The sequence below is a fragment of the Siniperca chuatsi genome, linkage group LG1 (assembly GCF_020085105.1).
Source record: "Siniperca chuatsi isolate FFG_IHB_CAS linkage group LG1, ASM2008510v1, whole genome shotgun sequence".
Lineage (NCBI taxonomy): Eukaryota > Metazoa > Chordata > Actinopteri > Centrarchiformes > Sinipercidae > Siniperca > Siniperca chuatsi.
This window is the reverse complement of record NC_058042.1, coordinates 10,265,332-10,278,816: the sequence shown is the minus strand read 5'-3', so window position 1 is coordinate 10,278,816 and position 13,485 is coordinate 10,265,332. Positions and strand designations below refer to the sequence as shown.

Here is a 13,485-nt window from a genome sequence, read left to right as displayed (position 1 = left end):
TAGTGTAGTTTAATGAGATGCATCTGACAGTCTCCATGGAGAACTAACTATAAGACAGTGGCTATTGGACTTCCTCTCACAGGTAGTATCTGATGTACCTAACAGAATACTTTGCTTTTAGGAAAGACGTGAGTAGCACGTAGAACAGGGCCTAATATGAATTTTATATTTATGTGCCAATATCTGTAAATATAAATTACTTTCCTAAAAATTAAAGTGATTGTTATCGTAAAACCAGAACTAGTTTTCACGTGCATGTCTGCTCTGATTTGACTGATCACAGTTACAACAATACAAAGACAAATTCTAGGTGTGACAGACGTGGAAAAACCACAAGGTGGAGACAAATGCACATGCTACCAGAGTCTCAGTCCTCAATGTAGTTGGGATATACAGTAGACTATATACACTACATGGACAAAAATGTTAAACAAATTAATGTGGACACCTGAAAATTACACCCAGGGATTTTCTCTCATTCAGCCACTAGAGCATTAGTGATTAGTAGTAAGGCCTGGCTCGGAGTCGATGCTCCAGTTCATCCCAAAGGTGTAGGACGAGGTTGAGGTCAGGACTTCGTGCCGGCCAGTCAAATTCTTCCACAGCAAACTGGAAAACCATTTCTTTATTGATCAGGGCATTGTCATGTCGAAACATAAAACAAAAAACTGTTGCCACAAAGTTGGAATTATTGTCCAAACTATCCTTGTATGCTGAAGCACTAAGATTTCTAGGTGGAATGAAGAGGACCAAACCATGAAAAACAGCATCAAACCAAAAGTATGTGGACAGGGGTGTCTGCATACCTTTTGCCTTTTATGCTTTTGTGTTTATTATTCACTGACTTGGACAGCGTTTCTGTTCAGCCCCCCTCATAAACTGATGCAAGAACAGCTTGTACGATACTGCCAAGATCAGTCAGTTCCAATCAGTTACTAGTTCAAATGTCACTTTTTCACTCAGTAAACAATGGCAAATAATTTATGTACAGGAAAATAATAAAACAGACCAGACATAAAAGACCTAACAGTAATGACACGGTGAGTAATTTCCCGCCGGGCCCTGCCTTTCAAAACCTTTGAATCCATTATCCTCAGAAAACTGCAACAGCTGTGTAATTGTAGTGTAATATGCACAGTGTCTCAATCATCCGGATGGAAGAAAAGGTGGTTTTATTCTTTTATGATTAGTTTGCCATTTTAGATTAAAAAAGATGGAGAGATTCACAGGAGGTTAATCTTTGATTTTATAGCTATAAAGGTCATCAAGCTTGTTTTCACTGTTACTGCCGATCAGAATCAGCTTTATTGCCAAGTAGATTTACACATACAAGGAATTTGCTTTGGTATTTTGGTGCAAAACAAGTACAATGTAAGTATAATTTTCTCCGTTTAAATTACATGTCTCAATGATGAGGAACGATTTTTGGAGCCCTTGCATAAGGTGACAATAGGGTCATTAACATTAGGCATAAGGGGAGATATACTAATGACAAATGTGTTGCAATGACTATAGCCCCCTGCTTTCTATGGTCATTTTAATTTATTATGCAAGGGCAATTTTCCCAGCCTTCATATAAATACGTTTTGTAAATTTAAAAAACTATTTTTAATGTATATTTTTTTCTCTTTATTGATTGGCATACTCTAAACAGACAGCAAATTAGTCACAGACTAATTTCACAGAGAGGTCATCAACATTTCACTGTTGGCAGTAGTTGCAGAATTTGTTTGGACCCAGGAACACATAGGGGCTCTTTTGTTACACCACCCAGAGGAGAAACTCGTTCAAAGTTCAAGAGGCGTAAACTGGAAAGGCAAATATTCAACTGTCTTTATGCTGTTGAAACTTAAAGGACACTCAGCTGCAGGACTGACACATATCTCCTGATTATAATGTTCGCATATATTCTATATACCGCCCTTACAGGTTTGGCACTTTTGCCATTATTGATTTACTTTAGAAATCCTTATTTTCTGAAAGATTTAAGCTACGCGGTTACTGCCATTCAAATCGCTATGCGAATGGGCAAATTCAAGAAGCAGAAACCGTTTTACAGTATTTTGGATTGTTTTCTGGACAAAGTGGCGAGGCAGCCGCACAAGAAGTTTATACTTTTCGAGGAAAGTTCCTATACTTACAGCCAAGCAGACAAAGAAAGCAACAGAGTGGCCAGAGCTCTGTCCGCGCATGCCCACCTGAAGGAGGGAGACACGGTGGCCCTCTACTTGGGCAACGAGCCGCAGTTCGTGTGGATCTGGCTCGCACTGGCCAAGCTGGGATGCACAGCTTCTCTACTGAACTACAACATCAGATCCAAATCTTTGCTGCACTGCTTCTCCTGCTGTGAAGCCAAGGTCCTGGTCACTGGTGCTGGTAAGCTGGGAAAATAAGACTGATATAGTCTTATTATTATTTTCATTATCCTCTTTGTGATTATGACATGAATTTCAGGTTTTCTGCACGAGTTAATTTGTCTAGTGTTGCGTTAGGAATACGTGGTTTTCCAGACCTCCCTTTGTAAGTCATTAATATTGTCACATAAACATACATTTAAATTAAAGATACGAGTTCATTAACACTTAAAGGACTCTAATGCGTGAATGAATACTTCTTCTTTGATAAATTATCAATTTTGTTAAATTTGTATCCTCCTGTGAATACCTTAGTGCCACCTTAGTTTCTCCTACACACTTGGAAGGGCGAGCAGTATTCAAATGGTTGCAAACTGTAATTTCAACACCAGAAGCCACTAAATCCAAATACTTAAAAAAAAAAAAGTGACCAAGATACATACTACGTGAGACATTATACAGTACACATTTACTTAAGCCAAATCAGTTCTCTCTAGTTGATAGACTATGTAATGGCGACATAATTACCTCAAACCTAGTTTGACATTTCTGTACTGCAATTTCTTGATAATTATTGCCTTACTAGGAAGCCCTGAGAGTCAAGTGAGGGAAAAAAAAATCTGGTGACCCATTTTCTAAGTCTGGTGATTTAAGAACAGGTGAAAAAAAGTTTTGCCATGATAAAGTTCCTTAAAATGTTAATCTGTGAAACAGGTGAAAGAATTTTTTTTTTTTCTAAATTACTGTTTTTTTCATGTTTGAAAACAGGTGAAATTTTTCTTTGTCAGGATCAAGGGTTTGTTGTTTTAATACTCATTTTGGCCACAAGAGACTGAAGTGAACCACTACCCAATGTTCTAAATAGGACTTAAAGCATTCATGTTTTCATGTGAAGTGCTGATTTTAAAATACATTTCTAGCCAAATGAAAAACATGACAGTAATGTTACATAACTTGTTAACACACAACATATGTACCTTGTGTTTGGAGTGCATGGAGAACAACAACAAACAAAACAAAAAAATATCCTAGCAAAACTTGTTTTTTTCCACCTGTTTCACAGAAGAATTTTTTTGAAAGGAATTTAAGGAATATTATCCTGGCAAAACCTGTTTTTGTTGTTCTTAAGTCATAAACATGAGGAGAAAACTATTTAGAAAATGGATCACCTGGATCACCATCAGTATTTTTTCTCTCACTTGCCCCTCAGGGCGTCCATGCCTGACAAATACACCAATATCAATATATCTACAATATGTTGATATCAGCTAATGTGTTGAGAATCAATTTCCTTTTTTGTTTCAACAAACCAATAAAGTATTCTGACATTAATTTAGTGTCAGTTGTTAAACTTCTGTTAAACGTCTATTCATCCCACGCTGGGCATCATTCCCATGATTCTCCACATCTGTATAAATATTTTTTCCCATTTCTGTTGTCACTGCATGAAGCTCTCTTTTGCCTGTGTCTCTCAGACCTGCAGGGGGCTGTGGAGGAGGTGTTGCCCACTTTGAACCAGCAGGGCATCCGTGTGTTTATCCTCAGTGAGGACTGTGCTGTGGAGGGCATTGAAAGCCTCTCTGATAAAATTCAGCAGGCCTCAGACCAGCCTCTGTCACCTCAGCTGAGGGCCAACATTAACATTAAGAGTCCTGCTCTGTACATCTACACCTCAGGAACCACTGGTAATCTGACCTTCACTTCTAATCTGCGTTCGTATTTTTAGTGTGCAGGCCTTGAGCAGCAGAAGTAGGACAATAAAAATATGCTACGTCCGCTTCTAATGGCGATGTTATCTTTTAGGGCTTCCCAAGGCAGCTGTAATTAACCACGAGAGGCTATGGATGTCATCTTTTCTTCAGGCTGTTGCTGGTATACACTCAGACGATATCATCTATGTATACCTGCCTCTTTACCACAGTGCTGGCTTTCTGATGGGACTGTGTGGAGCCATAGAAAAAGGTAATTCATGGCATGATACAACTGCAAAACATGATTTCCAGACTGCATTCTGATGAGTTTACTAAAGGTTAAACTAACAGGTGTATGACTTCAAATAACTGGCAGTTTGGCTCTCATTTCCACTGTTTATATTTCAAAGTCCAAAAGGTCACACGTTTACAACACTTACTGAGCTCTCAGTGTGAGATTATGTGAGGCTGAAATCTGTGCCTCTTCATTTCTAGGCATCACTGTTGTTTTAAGACGTAAATTCTCTGCCTCCCACTTCTGGAATGACTGTAGAAAGTACAATGTGACTGTTGTTCAGTACATAGGAGAAATTATGCGCTACCTCTGCAACACACCAAAGGTAAACCTCAGGATAATATCACATATGGTTATATTGTTTTAGCATTATTACCAACAATATTTTGGTAAATTTATTAGCAGCTTAAATAGTTTTTAATGATATTTGCATGGCACATTGCTTCTACTCAAGACCAAAGGGAAACATAATGTGGTGTTTATTATCCTATTCTCTCCACTCCTTCACTCTCCTGTAGAGAGACAATGACAGAGATCATAAAGTCCGATTGGCTTTGGGGAACGGGATAAGGGCCGACACCTGGGCTGACTTCCTGCAGCGATTTGGGGACATTCGTATCTGTGAATGCTACGGAGCGACAGAAGGAAATGTTGGCTTTGTCAACTATGTCGGCAAAGTTGGAGCTATTGGCAAAGAGCATTTTCTCCACAAAGTAAGAGAGGGGGATAAATGCTGTTTATTTGTCCCTTATGCAAATAAGTTTCAGTATTTTGTTGTAAGGTTACATTTAACACCATGGGATGAACTTGCAGGGTTGGCTGGACTTTTTTTAATTAAACTTTTACAGGTGCTAATTGCACCATTACAACATAAATAGTATATAAACTGAAGTAGTAAGAATTTAAATGTGCAAAACAAGATTATTTATATGGCTGATTACTATAACTTTATTCTTTTCCATATGTTTTATTCTTGTTGTTCTTGTTGTGTTTCAGATGGGATGTCCATATGCCCTCATAAGGTATGACACGGAGAAAGAGGAGCCTGTCAAAGACTCCAGAGGATTTTGTATTGAAGTCCCCAGAGGTGAGCCAGTCTCCTCCAAAAATATGTTTCTCTCTTGACCTTTTAGCTCTTACTAATACATATTTGCTTGTTGCTTTCACCTGCAGGAGAGACCGGTTTGTTGGTGGCAAAGATCGGAGAAAGAACACCTTTCGCCGGCTACGCTAAGAACAAGCAGCAGACAGAGAAAAAGAAGCTGAGAGACGTGTTTGTGAAGGGAGACTTATACTTTAACAGTGGCGACCTTCTAAAGATAGACAATGAGGGATTTGTCTTCTTTCAAGACCGCATTGGAGACACTTTCAGGTCCGTGGATGAAACAAATTGTACAAATTTGACAAGCTGAGTAAATAATGGAGACAAGGAGCCCACATCTGGAAATAGTGTTACTATTGGTTAGATAACAATGTCAGAGGCAGAACAAAGCCTGAAATGTGTAAGATGGTTGACCTTTTGTAGATGTATTTTATCCAGAATCCCTGCAAGTTTTATCAACTTTTCAGATTTCAGGAATTGCAGACACCCTGGTTATTCTGTTTTACTTTCAATATTTTATCCCTTGTAGTTGGTAAAATTAAGAATCTTCATGTAATTATTATTTCAGCATTTTCTGAAAATCAAAAAAAGTTTTGTCAGACTATGCTTGTATCTAAATTATGACAAACTGTTCCCATTGCTACATGACAACATTGCAGCTAAGTTATGCACATACTGTCTTTGTGTTGTCATCGAATACAGGTGGAAAGGAGAAAATGTGGCAACCACAGAGGTGGCCGATCATTTGCTCATGGTGGACTGCATTGAGGAGGCTAATGTCTATGGTGTGAAGGTGCCAGGTAATAATTATATTATTAGCAATGATTTAAGACGTATAAAGGACATACTAATTAGATAAGGTTATTAGAAAGATCTCATGTGGATGAAAATGTGTATCTCCAAAATACAACATTTTACTAAAAGCCTTTCATCTCACCACTATATATGTTTGAGTCTATTTGGGTTTTTTAAAGGTTTTGTAAGACCTCTTGGACTTTCACATTCCCATTAGTCATTAATCATTGTAATTATGAACCATGTAATCCTGCAAATGAAGTTTAAAAATATTGAAATTGAGAAGAATTTGAAACAGGAATGCATGTATTTGAAAAAAGTGCTCATATACTTTGCGATAGTATGAAAGACATAAAGAAATATCTCCTCTTTTTACTTTGACCATAACTTATTAGGACACGAGGGAAGAATTGGAATGGCCGCAGTGAAGCTGAAAGAAAACATGAACTTTGACGGCAAAGCTGCATATCAGCATGTCAAAAACTACCTCCCCAGCTATGCAAGACCACGTTTCTTACGCATACAGGTGAACAAAGTCCTGCTGAATTTACTTACAAGATTATGACATCTAAAACAATCAGGAATTTGACTGAAAATGTCTTGCAACCCTTGTTTAAACTTTTATTTCTCTCTGTTAGGATGCACTGGTAGTAACTGGGACGTTTAAGCAAATGAAGGTGAAACTGGCAGAGGAGGGCTTCAACCCTGCCATCATCTGGGACCCTTTGTTCTACCTGGAGGACAATAAGGGCTACGTACCCATGACTCAGGAGATATTCAACTCCATCACAGAGGGAAAAATCAGGCTCTGAATGAGATCAGTGTTTATTATTGGATTGTCAACCTCAAAGAGTACATTTGATTTTTAGGTATTAGGTGATACAGGATGCCAAATAATTGTAAATGACCTGCACACTGAGCATTTATGTACTGCACATTTTATGAGCTACTTTACCTTCTGTGGAGAATATTGTGTACTGAAAAATTTCAAGGGATATCATTTTGTTTGAAATACTTTTTAATAAAAAGCTTTTGAAAACATGATTGTAAATGAGCAAAGCAATCCCAAATCATTGACACAGATAGTGATCTTCAATTTGCCAAGAGCTGACTGTGCTGGCTCAGCACCAACACACCTGGTACAGTACTAAATTGTCTAATTATCAATAGCTGATTTACCGTGTGTGTATGAATTACTGTACGCTGCTTTCAGGATCATTACAGGAGCTTAGGTGCAGTGGCAGTTTCCAGTGGAGTAGGAGAGGGAGCTGTGTTGGCTACAGGAGAAGAAGACATACAGTTCATTCTTCTGCAGCTAGAGGACAAGTGTTTTTGAGTTGCCTGTGAAACCTTCAGAGGGCAGCACAGCTGGTGCCGGCTACACTGCACCCACTGGTTGCAGAAACTGGGCACGCTGTAGAACTTTGTCAGCTTTTTCAGGACCTGTTTACCCAGAAGATTTGAAGGCATCTCTGTAATCTTGAACACAGGGCCAGATCCTGTCGTTGACGGCGCGGGGAGGGCACCTGCAGCATCTTTAAGACTAGGCCTTGTTTCAAAGTCGTAGCCAGACAGCGGCCCAATGTAAGTGTAAGGCAGAGGCTCGCTGTTGCAGCTAAGAGAGCGCATTGGTCTCCTAGATCGAGTCCAAGCCTTGTCGATCCACAGCTCCACCTCAGCCTTGTCCAGCCTGGAGGCAGCATCCTCTCTCTCCTCAGACCTGGTGTCTGAGTCAGGGTCTTGGTTTTCTTCAGCTCCTATCTCCTCATGTTTCCCTGATTTTAGTTGGTCTGCGTTATTCAGAGCCTGTGTCTCAGCCAGAAGAGTGGAACCCGTTTTGGAGATGATGCTCCAGTCCTTAAGGATGTCATCTGCGGTAGTGAACTGTGAGGTCACTGTAAATCGAATGATGCGTTTGGTGTGAATGTCTGCAGGGATGAGGTACATGGTGCCTGACCGGGTCAGTCTCCTCAACAGCTCCTGTGTCAAAGCATTTCCTCCCTAGAATAAGAAAATGACATAAAATATTCATAAACGTTGCTAAATGTTGCTTTACAAACATTTTTGTAGTTTACGGTCCAAATTTGTGCTACATACTTTCAGACAGAAGACCACCAGGCCAAGGTGCCTCTCAGCAGGAACCTCGAAATTTGGGTCACTCCTTATGTGAGACTCCAAGAGCTTTGCCATCTCAATTCCCTAAAAAATACAGAAAAAATATACATGCAAATTCTGAAAACTTAAAAAAAATACTGATATGTGGGTTGTCACAGAATTCCCTGCACTCTGTGTGAGGTCCCTCATCTGATAATATCTGATATTTATTCCTAAAACAATTTGCATGAAGAGAACTGAATGCCACTTACATGTCTGATATGACCCTGGAGGTTTTTCAGTCCAAAGGAGCGCATAACAAACCAGAGTTTGAGAGAACGGAAACGTCGGCTGAGGGGAATTTGCCAATGCTGAACAACAGAAAAAAGTAGTGTCATTGCATGAAATGATTCACTCTGACAATTTAATCTTTAATTTGGTGAAGACATGACAGTATCATACCATAAAGTCTGTGGCTGCCTGTGAGTTTTCATGTCTGAGGTAAACAGGATCAACAGTGAACGTCTGTTGGAGCTTATATTTATCCTTCACCCTGAGAAAACAAAGTTAAACCATATTACCAACCAACAAGTATCCTTCATATTAAATTTGGATTTATTGGTTTTTAGTTTCAGGCCTACTTTCATAGATAATGTTTATAGAGGTGAGATAAGGTTTCAGTGTTCTTACTCACCAGAAAGCTGTGCAGTCAAAATGGACCATCATCCACTTGGAAGGGTTGAAGACAAAAGAGTGAGCAAATTCAATGCCCTCTAGGGACCAGCGGAGCTCAGGACAGAAGTAGGCTGAGCCAGCGTACGCAGCATCAACATGGAGCCAAAGTCCCTCTTCTACACCTGTAAAAAATTATTTTAATCCAAGTACTGTAATTCTTCTAATGCATCTCAATGCAACAGCACAATGTTTTGATTTTACAGGCAGTGTTAAAGCAGACATTATGGGGAATAAAATGAATTAATAATTATTATTTTATTAATTAATTAATAAAAAAGACGTACAGACTGGTCCCAGTTCAGATAGATTGTCAAAGGCACACACTCCTGTAGTTCCTAAAGTTGCACACAGCTGAAAAGAGGAAAAAACAGGTTCTGAGACAGACATTTGTATTACATTTTCAGATTTTTCTCCAGTGTTTGCTTTTTTTGTAAAATTTGATAATTTTCCCTCTTTTTGCCTCAAACAATTATTTAAAGAAAATCATCTGAGAAGTTTAGAAGGGAAATGTCTCTTTGACAAGCAGCCCCAACTAAACACTGTTTTTATATAAGGAGTCACAAACCAAAAAGGTTGGAAACCACTGGTTTAATCTTCATTCTTTAATATATTGTATTTTATAAGTTTGTGTTTTTTTTAAATACTCAAGTAAAGTACAAGTGCCTCAAAATTGTACTTACAATATGTTACTGTAAGTACTGTACTTGAGTAAATGTACTTTACGTTACTTTCATCCACTGGCTATTTGTCTGATAAAGTCTGAAGCACGAACAGTAGAAAACTCCCTCATGGTAGCACATTTAAGGAAGCTTCAGATGTTTGACGGTTAGCTGCTGAAAAGCATCGCAGATGTTAGGTTGTTGGGAAACCAACAAGCATGCAAGGATGTCAAGAAAAGGACATGTAAATGTCGTAATCTCTTGAATTGAAGAAACTGTCATTTGACAACTGACTTTCAAATCTCAGATGTTGGATTTTCCTTGAATGCACCAACAAGAAAGGGATAAGGGAAAACAGTTCCTCCTTGCTTTCAAAAGTAGTTTTGCGCAGCAGTACGTGATGTCAGCTAAAACATGAAAAAACACTGGCATGATTCTTAAATCCTCCACATAAACACCCCTTAACCCCCATGATATCCACCCATCCTTCAGTGTCAAATACCTACCATGAAAGGGACCAGTCCTCTCCTCCTGTCTTCTTGTATGGCTTGTTTCAAAGTGTCTCCTCTCAGAGACAACTGTTCATCGGTGGGCAGAAACCTGATCTTCACCAGAGAGATCAGACCTGCCTTCTCAACTGAGGAATGAGCCTGTAAAAGCACATCACATCAGTTTCTCAGCATATTTCATCTGATTGATAGGAAGTTATTGTTAAAGAAGAGGTAACACTGGCCTGATCTGAAGCGTAGGCCACCAGTCTTGAATTTAGGACTGAGTCGTCCACGTCCTGGTCGAGCTCAGCCCGCAGCTGCAAAATTTTGTCTTTCCTGGCTGCCAGCAGAGCAACCAGTGTACTCTCACTGACTGTGCTCTAACAGGAGAGTTACCAGTTACCACAGTGACTGCTGTATGAAGGTTTTGGGTTTAAAATAAACAGATCAGGGTGTCACGAACCTGCAGTATGCCTCCACCTCTGCTGTCAGGATGGTGATGCAGGAAGAAGGAGGGGAGCCCCAGTGCTTTACACAACCAGTCCATCACATTCATTTCCAATTCTGTACATGCTGGGCTGGAGGCCTGTTCAAAACCGAAATGGACAATTCAATTTATTCGGATTGTATGACTTCTTTGTTGTGCTGTTTTTCGTGTAGTGGAGAAAAAAGTGTGGGTGATCCCCTTACCCAGGTGAATCCAACACAGTTGATGGCATCGGCCAGCATGTCCCCGAGCATAGAGGGCCATGAAGTCAGACTGGGGTAGTAGGCATGCATGTGAGGGCTCTGCCAGTGAACCACCTGGGGATAAAGGTGAGAAAATACTTGCTTCCTTGCCATAGTTTCAAATTACCGATTTGATGATGGATGACAGTAGGAACTTACTCCTGGCATGATGACTTTCTCAATGTCGTTGAAGATACTCTCCCAGTCCTCCGGCTCTGTAGGTGCAGCATCAGGGAGAAGCTCCTTCATGTAACCTGGCTTCACATCTGGAATCACCCTCCTCTCCCTGATGGAGCCCAGGTACTCTGTGATGTAGTCCACCAGCTCCTTACCTGATCAGTAACAGACACTGTAACAGCTGGAATGATATTCCTATTAAAATGTATTAATCATCTTTATTTTGGCTATTGTTAACTTGTCATTATTTGCAGTGAAATACAACACAGCCAAATGAGTCAATATAATAAAATGGAACCTATTATTACCTCTGCGATTGTATTCCTCAGCCTGCATTTTTTTTTTTGAGATGAGAGCTCTTTGAGTTAATTCGCTGCTTGTAACAGGTGGCTGCAGTTATGCTTTGTGTATTCGGTAGCAGAGATTGCAGAACTATATAGACCCTGTTGTGAAGAACACGCCCTAAATTGGTGACGCATTTAAACCACCAAACAGATGCCCTTCACATGTTCTTTTGGAATGGTTGATTTCTACTAAATATTTACCCTCCTCTGGTGGTAATGATTTATTTATTCACATCTCTGAGACACTGAGATACTGTATTTAGTATAATAGGACAATATTATCAACAGTATTTTAATTGATAGATAACATAACAATATTGCAATATTCTTTGTGCAATATACATCAATCCCTCGGCACCTGGAACAAATATTCTCTATATAGAGAGAAAAAGTCACAGTGTAATTATTTTATGTGCAATATAAAATATACTTATCTGGAATATATTTTCTATATGATATGTCATTTGGAAATGTGTTTAGAATGTATTGTGCAAAATACCAAACATATCTGCAATATATTGCAGCAACTTTTCAGTTATTTAAAAATATATTACATATTTTTACCATATTAACTTGAATATAAGAAAAATGGATAATGTACAGTCCTACTCTGTAATATATTAAACAATAATGATAATTCTTATAATAATCTCTTGCAAAGTACATGTAAATTCCTTACATTATTATATTGTTAAAAGGGCTACTGATGCGTCAATGCGCATTTTACTGTTGTAGCTGTTTGAGGTGGAGTTAGTTTTAACTACTTTATATACAGTTTGGTCCTTTATATACAGTTTAGTCCAGTATATGGTTCCCAATCTAAGGTTCAGGCCCCCTCCAAAGGGTTAGGAGATAAATCTGAGGGGTCGTGAGATGATTAATGAGGGAGAGAGGTGCTGGTAGGTGGATTTAGTTATCTTTGGACAGAGCCAGACTAGCTGTTTTCCCCTATTTCCAGTCTTTGTGCTAAGCTAAGCTAAGCTAACTGACTGCTGGCTCCAGCTATATATTTACCATACTGTACGGTACAAGATGTGGGAGTGGTATCAATCTTCTCATCTAACACTCGACAAGAAAGCAACGAAGCATGTTTCCCAAAATGTCAAACTATTCTTTTTAATATATTCAAGGTTTGGCCAGATAATATTACTCAAATGATATATACAGTAGATATTTGCATCATAATCCTCTAAAACAGTTTTGCCCTCTCAGCTAGCTGACAAAAGGGTATTAATGTTCTCATAGTTGAGACAAATAACATTTTCTGCTATTTCCTCTTCTCAACTTGCCTGAACACATTACAGAAGATGATTGTTAGAGCGCAGCAATATTTGTGTTGGATGATGACTCTTTAGAAACAAATAGAAAGGTTAAGAATAGGGGACATTACAAAAGGATGAACAATGAATGAACACACAGTAAAAGGTAATAGGATGATGAGGGCAAACCTATCTATGTCACAGCTTATCGCTGCCTTTTAAACTCGGACAAAAGCTGGAGCAGCACCTGGACTGTTCACACGCATTGTACTCGACATGGGCTAGCTCTCATCTGGTTCTCTGGGGAAGCCAATGGTTGGATGCAAATCTAACCATATTTCAAACACGCTAAGCACACATCAGTGTTATACCAGAGAGACTATGATGAGATGCAATCAATTCATTCCACTGATTCAGTGAAACTAATAAAGCACCAGAGGATGTTTATCTAAGCCATTTGAAACCTCTATTCCTGTTCATCAATATTAAAACTGCAGATTTAATGAATTTAGATGTTATTTTCAGGAAGTCCATTAGGTAGAAATAGAGTCTGTACACTGTAGGTGTATTATTTATTGACACCGCTTTCAGGTGATTCATCACACCCTCATTTTTCTGTCCAACACCTCTAAGAATTTGGCATGTGCGTGCTTGTTTCAGCTTGTTCACCAGTGAACTTTAATGTTGATTTTTAGCTTTTCATTCATGTAGGTGCATTTCTTGTACTGGATTCAAACAGCAAAATGTTTCAAAAAGACAT

The 13,485-nt window shown here is 39.0% G+C and overlaps 2 protein-coding genes across 2 annotated transcripts; one reads left to right on the top strand and one right to left on the bottom strand.

Moving 5' to 3' along the window:
• The first annotated feature begins 1,777 nt into the window (after window positions 1–1,777).
• Window positions 1,778–7,281, top strand: LOC122875490 (very long-chain acyl-CoA synthetase-like). Its single transcript, XM_044194679.1, has 10 exons — window positions 1,778–2,376; window positions 3,830–4,039; window positions 4,158–4,316; window positions 4,541–4,665; window positions 4,859–5,053; window positions 5,337–5,427; window positions 5,514–5,712; window positions 6,145–6,242; window positions 6,633–6,763; window positions 6,876–7,281. Exons 1-10 carry the CDS (start codon window positions 1,896–1,898, stop codon window positions 7,047–7,049), a joined length of 1,863 nt encoding a protein of 620 aa, XP_044050614.1. The 5' UTR covers window positions 1,778–1,895; the 3' UTR covers window positions 7,050–7,281.
• hdc (histidine decarboxylase) lies at window positions 7,238–11,554 on the bottom strand. Its single transcript, XM_044194653.1, has 12 exons — window positions 11,431–11,554; window positions 11,105–11,277; window positions 10,907–11,020; window positions 10,680–10,802; window positions 10,459–10,596; window positions 10,232–10,375; window positions 9,351–9,417; window positions 9,026–9,188; window positions 8,794–8,884; window positions 8,604–8,702; window positions 8,335–8,436; window positions 7,238–8,238 (listed from the first exon to the last, which is right to left on the bottom strand). The coding sequence occupies exons 1-12, from the start codon at window positions 11,456–11,458 to the stop codon at window positions 7,456–7,458; spliced, it is 2,025 nt and encodes a 674-aa protein (XP_044050588.1). The 5' UTR covers window positions 11,459–11,554; the 3' UTR covers window positions 7,238–7,455.
• Between the last annotated feature and the right edge of the window lie 1,931 nt (window positions 11,555–13,485).